The following is a 20,605-nucleotide window of genomic DNA, read 5'->3' on the forward strand; positions in this document are numbered from 1 at the left end:
TCCCTCTACACGTAAGAGGAGGGATGGCGCTCGATACCGCGGCACCATTGGCATCATTGTAAACCTGGTACTGGATAGACCAATTCTATTTTGCCTGTTTCTTGGTTATTTTCACAGAACACTCCTCCCCTAGTCCAGAAAGAATTGCTGGGAAGTAGCAAGCAGTAGAAGAACAGAGGTAGAGAGACAGGAAAAAAAACAGTCAAAGCAGTTGCAAACTATCCAGTAATTGACAGGCTAATTTTTTATTTCTGACAGAATCTAAACAAAAACAAACAGACACAGGCTACTGGAGAATTTATTTATGGAGGCTGCACCACCAATTCTCTGATACTTGGTGAAGAAAAAGTGACTCACATCGTAGCTTTACAGACCTCTTCAGGAGAGACTCTGTTCTTTCGGCGCATGTTAGTGCTAAGGGAGCGCAAACAAACTCCAGGAGAATTTTTAAAAACTCAATGTTTCAATGGGGGGAGGGATAGCTCAGTGGTTTGAGCATTGGCCTGCTAAACCCAGGGTTGTGAGTTCAATCCTTGAGGGGGCCATTTAGGGATCTGGGGCAAAAATTGGAGATTGGCCCTGCTTTGAGCAGGGGGTTGGACTAGATGACCTCCTGAGGTCCCTTCCAACTCTGATATTCTATGATTCTATGAATGTTGGGTTCTTTGTTAGCTGCCTTGAGCAATCGGGAGACTGTAACTTTAGATTCTTTTTGACCATATTTTGTAGTAACTACAGGTCATCAAGGAGACACATGTCCTGTCAAGTAGGATTTGAGAGCTCTGACTACGCCAATGATAGGGCAGAAGGAAGGAATAAAACAGTCTTCAGATTGATGTGCAAGGGAGAATACACTTGAGGTAAAATTTCAGGGGCTAAAACTCAAACCTATATGGAAATACCTGAAAAAATGGTTCCTCGCAAGAACATTCTCTTACTTTCCCGACCCTTCTCCCAGAAGAAACTGCCATGAGGAATGGGACTTTGATAGAAAGGAAGCAGTGGAAAACTTTTCTAAGTGGCTGAAAGGAGGCCTCAGTGAGGACAAAGGTACACGCTGAAATTCCATTTAACTAGCTGGTACCTGAGTCCTGAGACTGGTCTAAGACTTTTGATTACCTGAGAAAGCAAGAGATGTGAGGATGAACTGCCAAGGTGTCTTCATAGTTAATTAGTGGTAGGTCTCTGAGGGCTAAAACTTATATCTGTAAGGAAATGTACTAAGGCCCATACCATAGCTATCTAGGAGAAGCTGTAGCATGGATTCAAGGAAGACTTGAAGATGATGCAAGTTTTTGGCCTCCCAGCATCAAAAAAAATATTCCCCACATTTTTGAATAGGCCCAGACACTTGAAGGCGTCCTACATTGAAAAAACAGCTCTATCATGCAAGAGAACAGATGAAGGACTGCAACATCAATCCGTCAGTCTCCAGGCTGTCAAGTTGACTTCTGACAAAGCACCAATCCCTGCCATAGAAGTTCCTTAGAAAATGGGAGACTAGCAATGATAATTATCTTCATTCCCCAGATTTTTCTGGCTATTGCTGTGAGAAGGTGAGAATGGCAGGAATCCATCCATTGCACTGACCACATGAATGAAAACATTCCTGCCCCCCCAAGCCAGAGAATCTCTGTTCCTGGAACAACAGGGATGAACTGCTATAGGAACAGGCCCACCCAAGAGAGGTCCCAGGCTGAAAGTATGTTGTTGAAGATTACAGGATTCAGCTGCCGTTGCCCAGGTGAGAGTTGTTCTGTTGTGCCAGTCTCTTGATATTTCCAGTTTACCTCGGATGCAGGCCCAGATGGTCTGATGAACCTTCCTTCATCACTTTGGAAGAGATGCACAGAACCTCAGTCCCAAGTGCTCCATTGAGATTAATGTAGGCAGCAGATGTCCAACTGCCACATTTTATTTCCATTGCTGGATTAGAAATGAAGGGAAGAAGCTGATGAATGACTTGGCCCATTGCTCTTAGTTCAAGGAGGGACATACTCATGCTGGACTCCCTCCTGGACTCCCAAGCAAAGCCCGAGAAGGCCTGGTGTCTATGTGAGTGCCCCATCCATGCAGGCTGGCATCTACTGGTGTTCTATTCAAAAGCGTATCCAACACAGGCTTCCCTTTATTTTACAACAGCCATTAGCCCTGAGACCTCTGGACTTGGGCTGGGAGCCTGATCAGCTCAGACCAACTTCCACCTTGTTTTTTTCAAACTAAGAGGAAGAAGGCCTGAGAGGGTCACATACAGTGGATAGTCCACTGCACTGTGCCTGTCAAGGAGAGCGTAAGACCCCGTAGATGCAGAGCAAGGATGAGTGTAGAAAAGAATCATGTGACATCACGAAGCGTAGATCAAGGATAGCGAGGAAAACTTGCTCTTGAGAAGTGTCTGAAGTGTTTTGGTGCCTTTGCTTTTGGACTTGACTTGAATTGTAGCTTGATGGACCTGGGAGAGGGAGTGAGAGATGCAATCACACATGTGGCTTTGAAGGCAGGAACAGAGGCCTCATAATTGCATCTGATGTATTACTGAGCACTTGTCCACAGGATCTTTGAAGGAGGCAATGCACAGGTCCTTCCTTTTCTGGCTAGTTTGGAGATTGAGCCTTTCATCTGGGATATACAGCCAAACATGATGGTTGGATTTCTTGATGTCATACAGTTTAAGGTAGGTGTTGGACTGCTTCTGTGCTAGACAGGATCACTTGAAAGTGACTGTCTTCACACACTGGGAATTCCAGATCCTTAGACTTGTTTGACTTGCAGAAATCCTTTTTAGGGACATCTGTCTCCTCATTGGATCATCCAGAGTAGATGACTGTCAACAAATCTGGCCAAGTCCATGATGTGAAAATGTCTTCCATTTGTCTGAAGCACTGCAGGCAAGGAAAAGGGTATTTCACCTTCCTCTGAAGTAGAGCACCTAGATTTTGTAGATTTGTGCTTTTTGCACTTTTTTTAGTGCTTTTCCTTAGCCTTCTTTTAAGGGAAGGGAAAGGGGGAGAATTGAGAGAGAAGACCAGAGAAGGAAAAAAGGCAGAAGAAAACAGAAATATTCACAATAAAAATAGAGAGAAACTGCACTAAGCTGCTAGTTTTACTGCTAGAATCAGGCATATGGTATGCCAAAACTGGCTCTTTAAAAGCCATGCACTGTTGCCTGGAAAGAAAAATTTGCATATACCTGCCTCCAGAAACAAGTGAGTAGAGTTGCCAGCAGTCCGCTCCCGACTGTCAGAGGGCCACTCCAGGAGAATCCTTTTTCTACTTACAAATTAGATTGTTGGCTTTTAAAAAATATTTTCTGTCTTTCTTGGAATAGATACCAAAATCTAGCCTGTCACTTCACTCTATGTCTCTCTGTAATTCTGCGATAAAATTGAAAAAGTATTTCTTCTAAACCTGAAAATGTACTATCATTTACAAAGATTCTAAACAATTTGCTGCCTGGTTGAAGAGCAGATTTGGTGGAGAGCAATGAAAAAGCATACAGCAATTCCCTGTACGCTGTGCTTAATTCTCTCTGCTCCAAGAGACAAATTCTTAGCATCATGAAGTTCGTGGCCAAACTCCCTTTCCTTGTTTTTTTTTTTAATTGGAAAGTAAAATGATGCTAACAAGTCATATGAACAGATGGAGCAACAAATTAGGGCCACACAGATCTATCAAAGGCACTACTACAGTTGAATGCAGTATGTATTCTAGCAATACTATGTCAAAAGTTGATTGTAACCAGACACACACCCTTACTTAGAGTCAAATTAATTAAAAAAAAAAAAAAGACAGTACTTACCATGATCACTAAATAACAGCTGCTTCCATTTCTGTCTCTCTGCCTCGGAAGCTCTAAATCCCAGCACAGATTTCAGTTCTTGTAACACTCTCTTGGATTCCTCTCTCTCACGTTTTTGTCTCTCTCTCTCTTCCTGGGAAAAGCAATAAAAGTCCTCCCTTTTGTATTCATTGTCTGTATCTGTATCTTCAACATATGCTTCCAATTCCTACGGAAAAAGAATAAACTGCTCTTTTGATCTGCATAGTCCTCAAGGGTCAAGCCGTTTGAGGTACTGCAGTATTTCAGCACTTCAGCAGGAGGATTGGGCCCCAAGTCCATAGTCACCCACGTGATTCGCATGGCAGGAGTTTGGGGGCCTGACTCTGCTCTCAGTTACACTAATATAAAACTGGAGTAAGGACATTGATAAAGTCAAGATAATTGAAGTCCGCAGAGTCACTTCAGATTTACTCTGGTACAAACAACCAATACAAAAAGGAGATTTTGACTTGGGGATGGGGATCACTTTTCCCATAATTCCTATTGGATATGATGACTATCATTGTTTTTTTACTCTCCCCTCCTGCAGTTCATTCAGGGGTGGGTATCGCATTCATTTTATCAGTGGTAACTGTTCAACCAGGTAACTTCAGAAAGGGCAGAATCAACACGTTGAACACAGAAAAGTTTGAAGTGGTGATGAGGGGGCGGGGAAGGGGGCTCATCTTCTCTCAAATTGTGCCCATCAATTAATTCTTGAGTTGAGGCCGACTTTTCTTTCCAGTTACTTTAGCCTTCAAATGAGTGCCCTTAAACTGAGAGAGAAAACAACGCACCAAATTGTTTATGTTAAAGCATATTTTAAGTGTTCAGAAATGCAAAGCCTATGGAAACCATATAGGATTAGTTAGGTTAATGCAAGTAAGAATCAATTTAATATATTGCCTTTTAACCAATGTATATCTTCATCCACATTTTTTTTAGAGATGTCTTTATCTGGTTCCAAGGTAGCATATGCAGGAACTGGATTCAAAATTAATTTCAAAGCTCTTTGTTCCTGGGTGGGGAACACCGCCATGTGGTACACATAGGTACTATATACCCTGTCTGCAGTAGAGTAGTTCATAAGTCTGTTAACGAAAGGGCATTGGCTAGCTGCATTACATACCTTGCTGAAGGAGGTAAGGTCATTGCTTAAGCAGCTAAAAAAGGAAATGGGTGAGGGAAATGTTTTTGCAACACAAAATTCATATATAACTTTGAAAGCATCCACTTATTCTTACCTGCTCTTCAGGGATTGGGTCTTTGTCCTCTATATGCAGGGCAGGCTGTAGTAATGGTATCATGGGGCAGTGTGTGTTATCACAATATGATTCAGGTTTGCCTGGAGGTTGGGGGAGGAAGGGGGTGGGAGAAAAGAGATTAAAACAAAAAAAGATTAAGTGTGGAAATGAACAGATAACTGATCTTTAAGAGTTCAGTGTGGTACTGAGTCAGAGCCTGACTCCAATGCAAAGGACACTGATACTCACTCCATTACCTTTCTGAGCACACTGTAAGGACTAACATGCAAAAAGCTTCAGGGTATCCCCTGAGAATCATCAGCAACTTGGCCGACATACATTATGTTCCTATTTAAGTTTAGAATGTTGAGCGGTTTTGCCAATTTTGCTTTTTAATTATTAGGTTACCAAGAACTGAAAGTTTGTTATGAAATATTTACAGATGTTAACTAGAATTTCTAACAACACCCAAATATTTAGAATGCTTGCCCAACAGGAGTGCTGCTCAGAAACTAATGACACTTTTAGATGTCTCCACAGCACTGAATTTTTTAAAAAGAAGTTATTAATAAATCACACCTTAGGACGGTGTGCACAATGGTCTTTTTCAAATAAAATAACATTATTTTGGGCTTAAATTCATGGATTTTTTTTAAAGATACTTGATTTATGATAATCAGTAGAAAGGAAAATATATTGTAATATTAATTTGTATTAATCATAATTCCTTTAGGCATGTTGTGAAACACAGATTGAAAATCAACACATTTCTGGGAAAGTTACAGGACAAAATGGAAAGTGAAAAAACTATGGCACTCCCGACTCCCCCCCGCAGCGTAACACCACCCTGCAAAAAAACCCTCATTCCCCCATAGCAATTTTTGTACAACGTTGTCTCAAAAAAAGGGGAAAAAAAGATTGAATGAATTGGCTAGTGTGCAACTGATGAAATCCTATTCAGTAAATGCCTAAAAGTTAGTGTACTAGACCAGGAAAAATATTCACATTTTGAGGTAAAAACTGGATGTAGAACTGGAACCTAAAACAAGTGTAAAGGAAAATTCCTCCTTCCAGAACAAGAGTACTACTAGGCCCTATACTAGGATAGTGTATTGAAACTTAAAAGCAGGATTCTCAAGTTTACTCTATTAGACTCCTATTTCTGTATAAAGTGATTTACTCATCCATGAATTAAACAGTCATTGAAAAAAATCTGAACAGTTATGTCAAAACCCTTCTCTCTTTTCATTATTTAAATAAAAACGTATTTAAATGAGAGTCTAAACAACAAAAAACAAACTTCTGAAAGTTTTACACACAAAAATGTACTGGAAGAACGCCAAAATTTTTGGTTTCAGATTCCAGTGGTTAAGTCACTGTTAGTTTCTAGGGATCTTATCTCAGATCTTTTCTTTTGCCTAGACCCTACACTAGCATATTTTTCCCAGAACAGACCTTTTCTTTTTCAGGAAAAGTAAGTGAATAGCTAACACATGCTTGTGATCACCATGTATTCACTTCTTGGACAATTTAAAATGTTGTTTGGGGAAAGACAAACAAGTAATTTCTGCCCTGTAAGTTATTTTTAAGTGACTCAAGAACTCATTCTCATAATAATCCTGTCCACTCACATACAGTCCATCTTTGGAAAGAAAAAGTTCACAAATAAACAACTTGTGTTATGTTATCAGGTTGGCTCAATCTGAATTTGTGCCTAGCACACTTTTGAGCACTCAAAAATAACAACTATACAAATTCTTTTGCCGGTCAAAAGCTTCAAAGTCATCAAGGAGAAATGGGAGCGACATGTTAAACTGGACACTTTGGAAAACTATCTGCAACAGGAGGTTAATTTACACAAAACTCAGCTACATGTTTAGAAAAGAGCCTTGGAAATGTAAACGAGACAAATCTCTTTAATCACATTCAGTCAGCTGGTTGCTAAAAGAAGCTTTTCAACGTACCCTTTTTATCCGGGTTTCTTCGAACCATTTTTTCCACCTGAGAAATGGCCTCTTCCCAGCAGCTGTTGCTTGCCTGGATGTGAGGCTGAATCAGCTTTAGTTTCTGTTCTAGGACTTGATAGGCTTCTAAAGTTAGTTCTTGTGTCTCCTTCGAGCTTACAAGTTTTTCAAGTTCATCCTCAAGAATTATTACCCTAGATGAATGGGAAGGAAAATATCACACTAACATATCTGAATCTCGTACTTCATGATTTCTTCAGGCTTTGAATTTAATTGGTATCCTGTGTTACTCCTGTTTCCTCCATGTTCTTAAACTGTAGTTTAGCCAGCTTCATATGTTTTTAAAGCCAAACTCCTCCTCTCCTCCATTCTCATTATGGTAATCCATTAAATTTAGATGGCTTTGTGTTATTTCACTAACTGTACCAATGAAAAATCTTTTTAGGTATATAACATATAATTATTGTGTGTTGAATATTCTTTCAAAATGTTTGGAATTTTGTTGCAAAACAGACAAAACTGAACCATGCTTTCAGGTTCATTCAAAAAGAGGGACTAAAGAGATGGAGGGTTTTAATGAATCTTTTTGCCTTCTAGTTCACCTTCAAGGGGGTGGTAGCACCACAGAATATCTAAAGATTAACCAATCAACTACAGTAACCAACTCCATGTAGGACAGAGAGATTTTGGCTTCACAATACTTGGCAATGTGTGTGGCTGTTATAGTTTAAAGCTCAGATCCTATGGTGACGGGCACAGTATCAGAACCTGAATAGAATGGAATCCTTCAATTCCAGTTGAAAACTTCTAATTCCAGTCATCTCCTCTTAAAACGGATGCAGGCTGCTCTGAGCAACAGTCACCTCAATTAAATAAATTCTGTAACTAAATTCTGTAACAGAACAGACTTGTTATATGTGCAATCGCTTATACGAAAGGGAAAGGCAGCTGGTCAGACCCCTCTGGATTCCCAGAGAGCTGCTAACATTGACCCTATTATATAATTCTTCAAAATATCTAATTCACAAGATTGTACCTCACTCATGTTGCTCCTTACTAAATAAGGGACACTAGTTAAATATCTTCCTCCAGTTGTGGAATATACACCAGAATTGTTTCCCAGTTGGCAAACTCTGTTTAATATATGGGCAGGGAAGCAGAAGCAGAAATATAACCCAGTCTACATTAACAGATATACCCCATCCTTTATGTTGCATGGCTGCAAGCCTCAATTTTGTCTTTTATTTTCCAATCTGGGATATAAACCAACAATCAAAGCAGCGCAAGACTGAAGCTTTCTAACTACAGGCACATTCTTTCAAATAGTATAAACTTACTCATTCAGTAGGGCCTTGAGATGGAGCTGCAAGCTGCGCACGGCTGTGTGAAGGCTGTTCAGAGCTCTTGACTTGGGTTTTGTTTTGGTTGCACATTCCAAGCCTAACTGATGCTGAGTTTCAAAGTACCGATAAAACTCATAGCTTCGCTTAAGCTCTTCTAAGCAGGCAGCATGAGTTTGAGGTAGACTTTGAGTCACATCAGACAAAATACAATGAGGCAAACGTTCTGGAGTGATCAAGGGCTTGGGGGATGCATTAACTGGAGAGAGCAGCAGTGCTAATCGTCTGAAGAACTCTGAACTCTGTCCTACCCACAGCTGAAACAGAACCTACAAAATACAGAAAGGATCAAATGGTCTTCATTGTTAAAAAACATTAGCATTTCTTCATTCACTTTTAAAAACATTTTGTCCCCTTTTTAAACAATTTTATCTTCTCCCACAGAATATATGCTCAGCACTGTGTGCCAGGGAGCATACGAGAAGGTCATATTAGTCTGGGTGTCTCACACTTTATGTGACTGTAAATTCCTTCAGTGAGGGTCTCACGTGCTCCCTTACACACAAAAGGCTTTCAGGGGTCCAACGCATCATATCCCCACTTTGGAAAATACTCCTTTGCCCATATGCCAGACTCACTAGTTAGGACAGTCTCTGACTACCCTAGGGCAGATAAGGAGTGGCCAAGATTCCAACAGCAGGATGTACATTGCTCTGAAGAAGACTCTTCCCTCATAACTTGGAGTTGTCATTTCTATGACGTTGTTACTGACTACTATATCCCTCCCCCCAGCATTGAAATGATAATCCATTAGCACTATATATTAACAACATATACTTTGAAATCCTAAGAAATCTGAGCTGTTGACTTACTGTTTTATGCGCAAAACTGAGCAACTTCACAAATACTATTAAAATGTGGAAACATTGATAAAGGCAGAACAATGGAATAATCTCTTCACATCATTATTTATGGTAGCTGTCAGGTCACTCACTCTGGCAGTGAAAAAGAGGAATCGTTCTGTTCACATTTCTCCAGAATCTCAAATTGAACTATGAAGCAAAACCCATTTTTGTCGTACCCTTGAGTGCTCCTCTATATGTCTACAGAGAAGCATAGGTTACTTCATGACCAGCCAACATTATTTTAAAGGTGTTAAACTGTGTCTACACTAAGTGCTAATGGGGATGTCAAATCATCTTACATAACTAAAACAAACAAAACATTTTCCTAAACTAGACAAGGCCCATGTCTCAGAAAACTGTCACAGTAGCACCTTTCTGGGCAATGCCTTTTTTATAAAAAGGAGAAGGATAGTACTTTTAACCGTTACACCAGCCCCACACACAGTCTATGTCTACAATACCACTTATGCCAGTGATGCTTATGTTGCTTAGGGGTGTGAAAAAAAACCCACATCCCTGAGCAACATAAATTTTGCTGGCGTAAGTGGTAGTGTGCACAGCGCTATGTCGGTGGGAGCGCTTCGGTACAGCTGTGCCACTGTAAGCTCGCTAGTGTAGACATGGCCACAGAGAGATCAGAATTGGGCTAGTATGGAGTGTGATCTGAGATTGATTCCCAAGGGCCACAACTGGTCAAGTTACTCAATCTTATTTTCTCATCTGTAAAAGAGGGACAATATTTAGTTCACAGGTAATGTTCTCTAACCTTCTGATATTCTGGGCGGAAAGGCCTTATATGAGTGCAATTATAGATCATTTCCAGTTGTAAATGGGTAGTGGTCTTTCCAGTACATGAACTGTCAAAAGGAAAATGTCCGTAATAGTGACACACTTAAGGATATGCAACCACCACATATGACCATGTTCAGTGTGGTAGCTATATTGGTTGCAGAATATTATGAAGTAATATCTTTTGTTGGACCAACTTCTGTTGGTGAGAGAGAGAAGCATTCGAGACCTGAAGAAGAGCTCTGTGTAAGCTTGAAAGCTTGTCTCTCTCTCACCGACAGAAGTTGGTCCAATAAAAGATATTACCTCATCCACCACGTCTCTCTAACGTATGATCACAGTCAGGGGCTCAGATACCATGGTGATGAGCACCATTATAAGAACTTAGTTGGTTGGACTGATAATCATTCCAAAACACACATCTTCCTAATAGCGTGAATAACTTTGGGGAGCTGCTGAGCAATATATTCACCTGGAAAACAGATTATTGCTCTGTAATATAAAGAATTGAAAAGATGACTGCTTCCAGGTGTAGGAGTTATCTGAAGGTAACACTTAGAAAGATATGAATTTAACACAGGGGCAAGTGCTACACAACACAAACTTCCTACTCATCACTGTATTCAACACTGGGGTTTGGCTGGGTATTATAAAGAATGCCAAATGAAAAGGAGGCAGCCTGAGGAAAGAGTATCATCACACAGCTCAGAGCAAGAAGTCAGAGCTTAGGAGTTAAACATAAAAGGAGGACAGGCCCATATAAACAGAATATAAGGAGAAAATAGTGAATGACTAACAGGCAGCCCACAAAAGTAGAGAACTTTGGTAAAAGAGCAATTCAAAACCTACCTGGAAAAAGGCATGTGGGCCAGAGAAAAGGGAATCCAGAACATGTTTAGGGTAGCAATTGACCTTTCTAGTCAAGAACAAGCTTTGTCTCTTTTTATTGGCAGATATTTGGTTGCTAGGACGCAAAGATACTTGCCCCAAATTACCCTAGATACTTTCCTCTGGATAGAATCAATGTTTGTTTTGTGATGAGGATTTATTCACATACCAAGTACTTTTACTCTGTCAACTGTTCTTGTTTGAGGAGAGTTTCCTCACCCACAGGCTGAGACACAACACAAAGTTACAGATATATTCAATAAGGATAAGTGCAGGGTCCTGCACTTAGGACGGAAGAACCCAATGCACAGCTACAGACTAGGGACCGAATGGCTAGGCAGCAGTTCTGCGGAAAAGGACCTAGGGGTGACAGTGGACGAGAAGCTGGATATGAGTCAGCAGTGTGCCATTGTTGCCAAGAAGGCCAATGGCATTTTGGGATGTATAAGTAGGGGCATAGCGAGCAGATCGAGGGACGTGATCGTTCCCCTCTATTCGACATTGGTGAGGCCTCATCTGGAGTACTGTGTCCAGTTTTGGGCCCCACACTTCAAGAAGGATGTGGATAAATTGGAGAGAGTCCAGCGAAGGGCAACAAAAATGATTAGGGGTCTGGAACACAGGACTTATGAGGAGAGGCTGAGGGAGCTGGGATTGTTTAGCCTGCAGAAGAGAAGAATGAGGGGGGATTTGATAGCTGCTTTCAACTACCTGAAAGGGGGTTCCAAAGAGGATGGCTCTAGACTGTTCTCAATGGTATCAGATGACAGAACGAGGAGTAATGGTCTCAAGCTGCAGTGGGGGAGGTTTAGGTTGGATATTAGGAAAAACTTTTTCATTAAGAGGGTGGTGAAACACTGGAATGCGTTACCTAGGGAGGTGGTAGAATCTCCTTCCTTAGAGGTTTTTAAGGTCAGGCTTGACAAAGCCCTGGCTGGGATGATTTAACTGGGAATTGGTCCTGCTTCGAGCAGGGGGTTGGACTAGATGACCTTCTGGGGTCCCTTCCAACCCTTATATTCTATGATATAGGTTAGACATGCTTGAATGACAAAGAAACATTAAAAGATATCTGGATGTGTATACATATTTTGCTGAAATGCACTATATTAGAGGTTTTCTGGAGGAAGCTAGCACCCAAGAGGACTATGCACAAATTTAGGATTCGCAACACAAATGTTGAACTGATTTTAGTAAAATTGTTTAAGTCTATTTTGTTACACTGGTGAAAATCCACATACGGAAGCAAAATTGGCTTATATTGATACATTTTGTTCAATTATTTCACAGCCAGGTTACAAGATGATTGGTTAACGAATTAAGCTAAAATTGATATGAGACAGTTATTAACTGATTTTAAGTGTCCACAATGGGGTTTGCAGTGGTTTAAATCAATTTAAAAATTGATTTTAGTTAAACCAGTGAAAGATGCATATAAACAAAGCCTGGGTTTGGAAGCATTTACAAATTATGACAATTATGGCTTCTGCTGCCCAACGAAGAGTGGAAAAGTAACTTGGTCTGCATAATTCCTACTAGAACAGCAATTTATGAAAACCAAAGGCTACCATTTAGCAAAACTGTCTATTCAAAATTAAGCCTCAAAGCTTATCAGTCACTATTACTGACAATATTTACTGCCAAGACAAAAGAAATTAAGTTCTGAGATTACTGAACAAAATATAACACAATAAAACTCACACAAAAGTCAAACAATAATGAATTTTTCTAAGATAATAAAACAAAAAAAATGCCTGATTTGAAAATCCGACTTTTGAAGAGATGGGATCTTCTTTCAATAGCACACATTTACTCATGCAGACTTGGGATATTCAATATCTCAAAAGAAGAAAGACTCAGACTCAAAGGCCAGAAGGGACCATCATGTCATCTAGTCTGACTTCCTGCAAATTGCAGGCCACAGAACTTCACCCATCCATTCCTGTAATAGGCCCATAACCTCTGGCTATGTTACTGAAGTCCTCAAATTTTGATTTAAAGACTTCAAGTTACAGAGAATCAAACATTCAATTCTCATATTAATCGCCATCTTCTCCAATGTAACTAATAATTTCCCAGGTGGAACTGTATCAAATGCTTTACTGAAATCCAGGTAAAATAGATCTACTGCATTTCCTTTGTCCACAAAATCAGTTATTTTCTCAAAGAAAGAGATTGGGTTGGTCTGAACGATACCTTTTGTAAAACCATGCTGTATTTTATCCCAATCATCATTTACCTCTATGTCCTTAACCACTCTCTCTGTCAAAATTTGTTCTAAGACCTGACATACAATTGAGGTCAAACTAACAGGCATTACAGTTGCCCAGATCATGTATTTTCCTTTCTTAAATATAAGTACTATGTTTTCAGTCATAGGGTATGTTGTCCAAGTTTATGTATTCGTTGAAAATCTTTCCTATGGGGCTTGCAATTTCATGTGCTGGTTCCTTTAATATTCTTGGATGTCCCATTAAGCTGATTGAATTTGGCTTTTAGCTTGTATGTGGTAATTTCTACTTCCATATCCTAGTTCCCATTAGCCATGTTGCCACTGTCCCCAAACTCCTCATTACTCTTATTGAAAACTGAGGCAAAGTATTCATTTAGGTGCTAGGTCATACCTAAATTTTCTTTAATCTCTACCCAATACTCAGTGCTTAGTGGTCCAACTTCTTTTCTTTCCTTGTTTTCTTTTTATTTATATGGTTAGAGAATCTTTTATTGTTGGTTTTAATTTCCTTTGCAAGGTTCAGCTCTGCTTGGCTTTTGGCAGATCTCACTTTTTCCCTACAACTTTCTAACCTGCAAGAGGCAGTTTTCCTTGCTGATCCATCTCTTCTTCCATTCCTAGTTGGCTTTCTGCTTTCTCTTAATAACCTGTTTGAGGTGCCTGTCCATCCAGTTTGAACAAATTTCACTTCCCTGTGATTTTTTGCCCTTGCTGGGGTGCAGGCTCCAGATACTGTAAGTCAAAGTTCCATAAGCTAACTCCAAGCCTCCTCCACATTCAGATACTTGAGTTCTTCAGTCCAGTCCACTTCCCTTACTAATTCCCTTAATTGTTTAAAGTTTGTCCTTTTGAAATCAAGGACTCGAGTTACCCACCTATTTTTGTGAATCCTTTCATTTAGTTTAAACTGAGTTAAATCATGATCATTCTAGCCAAGGTTGTCCTCTACAGCCAGTTCTTCTCTGAGGTCCTCACTACTTACCAATACTAAATTCAAAATGTCATCCCCTCTTTTTGGTTCAGTGACTATTTGGTGAAGAAATCTGTCAGCTATCATATCCAGGAATATCTGTGCCCTACCATTATTAGTAGCACTTGTCCTCCAATCTACATTTGGGAAATTAAAGTCTTCTATAATCACACAATTCCCAGTAATATTTAATTAAAAATATTAATGAGATCTCTTTCTATATCCAAATCAGACCCTCAGGATCTGTCGCAGATCCCAAGTGCTATCCCGGTGGAGCGTCTGTTACCTTTCTTCCCCAAAGTGATTTTGACTCAAAACAGATTTTGTTTTATCCATTCCATCACTTCTAATTTCTTTTCAGTCTACTCCTCATTAATATACAACGCTACTCCACCACCTTTACCTTTATTTCTGTCTTCACTGAACAGCACATACCCATCAATACCTGCCTTTCAGTCATAATGGAAACATGGTGGAATAGGAGTTATCACTATAATATCTGGTTTCACTTTCTGCAGCAGTAGTTCTAGTTCCTTCATTTTGTTACATAGGCTCCTTGCATTGGTGTGCAGACATTTTAGTTGTTTCTGCTTGGCTTCATTCAGATTCCTCACCTGATGAGGTACAGTCATTTTACTACCAGTATCGCCTACCTGGCTGTTACTGTCATTGGGATTAACACTATCTTTCCTCTTGTCCATTCTCCTACCCTCTGTTTTTCTTCTCTCCATTGCTGTATCCTCTTTTACTTGATTTTCCTCCCACTCAATATTAGAATTAGATGTGGAGATTAAATGAGCATCTCCCAATCATCTTGCCCAAATTCCTAGTTTAAAGATCATTAGATGTCTGCCATTCTGTTTAGTTAAACATTTTTCAGAAATCAAAGTAGCACACTGATTCATGATGCTTATGAGTGTCCAGCTTATGAACCCTAGAGCATAAATAAATGCGGCTTTTTCCATTTTCAATTACCAGCAATGTACATCTTTGGAATGTCTCTCTTTTTGTTCAAGTCAAGATGAGTAGCAAGGGATTAGCCAAGAGACATGTACAAATTGAGAAATTACTTTATGGACTTTTTCATCATCACTGATTAAATTAAATCATAGCTTTAAATACAACATTTGGGAAGAGACTGATTTGTGAATGGCAATTTTTTTTATTAAATAAAAGAATGATTTAGACAACTCAACACCCCATTCTGCACTGCACATCATTTCTTTAATTAAATGTTAAATGAAATCCTCTGAAAAGCCAATAGTTGTAAAAATATGCAAGATGAGCTTCTGGAGCATTCACGAATCTCACTCAGGGCTCTTTAAATGTATTCTATTACTACAGACTGACACAAGTAGGGGGAGAAAAATAAGATATCTGAAACAAGAAACAGCAGGGCATTGTCACAACTGAAATGGATTTGCATGAGTCTGTATACATAAGCATGCACTCTCCCTTCTAGGATGGATTACCTTGAGTGCAGGCAAGCTGAAGCCATCTGTGAGGTTGTGCGCCTCCTCTTCGGACACCTGCTCTTCACTCAGACCCAGACCCAGTTCCTTAAAAGGAACTACACAGATATAGTTGGTCACGTTGTCACTCTCCGCATTCAGAGGGTAGGTTTAGTCAGAGTTAAAGCAGTTAACAAAGAAGCCTTTGTACTAAATGGAGGGTGGGGAGACAGGCAAAGCAACTAATAATCTCCAGTTACTAAGGATCTTTCTGGCAAGTTACTGGAGAGCACATGCAGTCCAAGTCCAGTTTTAAGTGATCATCGTACAACCTTACTCATTGTATAAGTTTTAAAGGCTCAAATGTGTACAATAAGTTGTAGACAAAGGTACTGAAACAATAAAGATAATAAACAGCTAATAAATCATCGCTGCATTCCTTTTAATTGAGGAAATCTCTGCCAAACCATCAACAAGCTAGTTCACAATAAACTTTAATGACAGCCTTAAAATTAAAAAGTACACGTTCAACAAGTTAAGAGCAATACTGCCAGAGACAAGAAAATTTTGGGTAATGAACGTTTCATGGTTTGTGTGTTTTATAGAAGACAGGATAACCAGGATAGGAGATTTCCCTATGAATTATTTTTTGTGGAGAATGATCAATGTTAAAGCAAATCACATATCTGCAGGTTTTTAAAAAGTAATTCTTTGAAATTTCTTACATGAATAGTAGACAAACCCAAATTTTTACATTGCTGATGCATAAAATTGATCAGTCTCACAAATTTCTCAGCTATAACATGGTGTATAGTAAGATTGCATATCACTAAAACTTAATTTAATACAATTTGTGAACGTATTTCAGAGGAACAGCCGTGTTAGTCTGTATTCGCAAAAAGAAAAGGAGTACTTGTGGCACCTTAGAGACTAACTAATTTATTTGAGCATGAGCTTTCGTGAGCTACAGCTCACTTCATCAGATGTATACCGTGGAAACTGCAGCAGACTTTATATACACACAGAGAATTTGAAACAATACCTCCTCCCACCCTACTGTCCTGAAGCCCTTGAGGAATTCCACCATGATTTCAACAATTTCCATCCCACCACCAACCTCAGCCTGGTCCAGTCCACACAAGAGATCCACTTCCTGGACACTACAGTGATAATAAACAATGGCCACATAAACACCACCCTATACCGGAAACCTACTGACCGCTATTCCTACCTGCATGCCTCCAGCTTTCACCCTAACCACACCACACGATCCATCGTCTACAGCCAAGCTCTGCGATACAACCGCATTTGCTCCAACCCCTCAGACAGAGACAAACACCTACAAGATCTCTGTCAAGCTTTCTTACAACTACAATACCCACCTGCAGAAGTAAAGAAACAGATTGATAGAGCCAGAAGAGTTCCCAGAAGTTACCTACTACAGGACAGGCCTAACAAAGAAAATAACAGAACGCCACTAGCGGTCACCTTCAGCCCCCAACTAAAACCCCTCCAACGCATTATTAAGGATCTTCAACCTATCCTAAAGGATGACCCAACACTCTCACAAGTCTTGGGAGACAGGCCAGTCCTTGCCTACAGACAGCCCCGCAACCTGAAGCAAATACTCACCAACAACCACATACCACACAACAGAACCACTAACCCAGGAACTTATCCTTGCAACAAAGCCCGTTGCCAATTGTGCCCACATATCTATTCAGGGGACACCATCACAGGGCCTAATAACATCAGCCACACTATCAGAGGCTCGTTCACCTGCACATCCACCAATGTGATATATGCCATCATGTGCCAGCAATGCCCCTCTGCCATGTACATTGGTCAAACTGGACAGTCTCTACGTAAAAGAATAAATGGACACAAATCAGATGTCAAGAATTATAACATTCATAAACCAGTCGGAGAACACTTCAATCTCTCTGGTCACGCAATCACAGACATGAAGGTCGCTATCTTAAAACAAAAAAACTTCAAATCCAGACTCCAGCGAGAAACTGCTGAATTGGAATTCATTTGCAAATTGGATACTATTAATTTAGGCTTAAATAGAGACTGGGAGTGGCTAAGTCATTATGCAAGGTAGCTTGTTTCCTCTTGTTTTTTCCTACCCCCCCCCCCCCCCCAGATGTTCTGGTTTAACTTGGATTTAAACTTGGAGAGTGGTCAGTTTAGATGAGCTATTACCAGCAGGAGAGTGAGTTTGTGTGTGTATGGGGGTGGGGGGGATGTGAGAAAACCTGGATCTATGCAGGAAATAGCCCGACTTGATTATGTAAAGAGTTGTCACTTTGGATGGGCTAGCACCAGCAGGAGAGTGAATTTGTGTGGGGGGGTGGAGGGTGAGAAAACCTGGATTTGTGCTGGAAATGGCCCACCTGTTGATCACTTTAGATAAGCTATTACCAGCAGGACAGTGGGGTGGGAGGAGGTATTGTTTCATATTCTCTGTGTGTATATAAAGTCTGCTGCATTTTCCACGGTATACATCTGATGAAGTGAGCTGTAGCTCACGAAAGCTCATGCTCAAATAAATTGGTTAGTCTCTAAGGTGCCACAAGTACTCCTTTTCTTTTTGTGAACGTAGTATACCAGAGTACCTACTTCTGTAGTAGCTACAATATATTATTGTCAAACGATAAGTCAAAATAAATGAAAGCATATTTTGTGATGCAGTATCTTTGTTACATTATATTCACCTACTTAATCATTTGCAAAATGAGGTGATTACCAATGGGTTTCACAGTTATCAGCATGATCATACAAATACTTAAGAACGTGCTTACCCTTATGCATGTGGGTAATCCCATTGAAGTAACTGCTCAAATGGGACTTCTCAGAGGCACAAAGTTAAGCACACAGAAAAACGCTTGCAGGCTTGGGGCCTTAAGGACTGATTCAAAGCACACTGAAATTAGTGGGAGTCTTTCTATTGACTTCAATGGGCTTTGGATCAGATCCAAAGGGTTATGTCTACACTGATATTAAAAACCTATGGCTAGCCCATGCCACCGGACTCAGGCTAAAGGGGCTGTTTGATTACAGTGTAGACATTTAAGCTCTAGTACCCTGTGAGAGCACAGGGACCCAGAGCTCAGGCTGCAGCACAAGCCCAAATGTCTACACTACAATTAAATGGTCCCTTGGTCTGAGCCCTGCAAGCACTAGTCAGTTGGCTTGAGCCAGCCAAGGGTTTTTAATTGCAATGTAGACATACCCTTAGTGAGTTTCTACTGTAATACTTATATCTGCAGGTTCCCTGTCTCAACACCAATTATTCAGGTTTCTCCAAAAATAGCATGTGTGCCTGTTTTTTTTGTTTGGGAAGATGAGGGGTACAAACTATATCAGAGAATCATGCTAACAGGTTTATATCACCAGAAATACAGGTGTTTTAATGTACTGTGAATAGTGAAGTTGGGCATAAAGGGTGAGGTCTCTGTTGAATGAGGCTATAGTTATGCAGTCACATTTTAAATTTTCCTTCTAGCAAACAAGCTATTTTCCACTTGATTTTTGAAAACTTAAAATACTTAACTCTGCTAAAGACAGTAATGGGCTTCATAAACCATCTGTGCCAATTTATAGGAAACTGCTAAGATCATCCAAATTCCATAGACTACATAATAGATGCAGTACTTTTCAATGTATTGTATTGCACAGAAAAAAGAACATACCTTCATCTACCAAAAAGCCTTTGTAGGAAAATATTCTTACGAATATAGAAGCTAAATAAAGTTTAATGTCAATAAATACAAGAATGGTGAAGTAGAAGTAATGAACCATAGCATTAAAGGATGGCAAATCCTCCATAGGGTCAATGATACTATACAAATCTGAAGTAAACATTTTTGTGGTAAGTCAATGGCTTCACTACCACAAAAAATTTAGGAACAGCTGGAAAACTGGAGGGTTTTGCGAGGCTATATATAGACAAGCAATGATGCAAATAACAGGATATCAAGAGTAACATTTCAGTTCCAAATTATGTCAGGTTACAACCACAATACTGAAGTAGCACCCTATAGTCCTTTTTTCAACTGCAAGGCTTTAATGTTATCAAAAAATCACAATATAGATGTTGAAGTACCTCACAGCAAAGTCATATTGTTTTGGGTTATATTAGTCTATGGAATCTTGTCTTTAAAATGAAGTGAATCTAACACCTTTGCTACTAAGGGTAATGTACTTTCTAAAAATGGAACAAAACAGTATATTCACATTAAATCTGTATACAAATACTGGCATCTTGACTATTCAAATTCTGTTCTATTCTGCACTATTTTAAATAGGTTCTTATTCTGCTCTCAGCGTACACACATATCTGAGCAACTTCCAGTGGTGTATTACAGGACATGACTTCCATCTGTCACATGTGGTTCATTCTCTCTCATCCTCTCCGAAGCGGGAGATAAGTTAGAGAAGGCAGGTTGAAGAAGTGCACCTTGCTCTTGGAGCAGAAGGTGGTGAGGTTTGTGATGGTCCTTAGTTCCTGTGAGAGTTTGTTCCACAGTCTCAAGCAAGCCTCCAAAAAGTTCTGTCTCCTGAACTGACAAGCTTTACCCTTATAGTAGAGAATTCCACGCTTTAGGACCAGAGTTGTCAACCATGGCCTTCATCCTGGAAACGTAGGTGATATTTTAGGTATTCTGGACCCAGGCCATGGAGTACTTCGAGGGTAAGGACTCAGAACTTGACTTGATATTCTATGGGAAACTAGCGTTGAGAGAGGACAACAATTTTAATGTGTTTGTGGTAGCCTGTGTTGCTGAGCAGACATACTGCTGTATTCTGTATTAGTTGGAGTTGCCTAAGCAATGAAGGCTTCATACCCAGGTTATGATGGTGCACCCCATAAGGCTTTATAGAAATATGCTTATGAATGTATATATGACATAACTGCAATATGTTTTATGCTACATATGCCATGTAACATATCTATGTAAAGGTTATGATCTACTGAATAGATTCATCCTATTT

At 39.9% G+C, this 20,605-nt stretch overlaps 1 protein-coding gene across 7 annotated transcripts in view; it reads right to left on the reverse strand.

Annotated features, from left to right (window-relative positions):
- The window catches only part of VEZT (vezatin, adherens junctions transmembrane protein), a 100,930-nt gene that overhangs the window by 16,185 nt on the left and 64,140 nt on the right, over positions 1-20,605 (reverse strand). For all 7 annotated transcript variants that reach the window (XR_012666424.1, XR_012666423.1, XM_075124275.1 and 4 more), the window contains 5 exons: positions 15,626-15,773; positions 8,366-8,697; positions 7,029-7,222; positions 5,065-5,165; positions 3,800-4,007 (listed from right to left, as the gene is read on the reverse strand). Coding sequence is in view for 5 of the 7 variants with exons in the window: in XM_075124275.1 (XP_074980376.1) it covers positions 3,800-4,007; positions 5,065-5,165; positions 7,029-7,222; positions 8,366-8,697; positions 15,626-15,773 (983 nt within the window). In the remaining 2 variants the exon portion in view is untranslated. The remainder of the gene's footprint in view (positions 1-3,799; positions 4,008-5,064; positions 5,166-7,028; positions 7,223-8,365; positions 8,698-15,625; positions 15,774-20,605) is intronic.

Source organism: Caretta caretta, chromosome 1, assembly GCF_965140235.1.
Source record: "Caretta caretta isolate rCarCar2 chromosome 1, rCarCar1.hap1, whole genome shotgun sequence".
In the NCBI taxonomy this organism is placed as follows: domain Eukaryota; kingdom Metazoa; phylum Chordata; order Testudines; family Cheloniidae; genus Caretta; species Caretta caretta.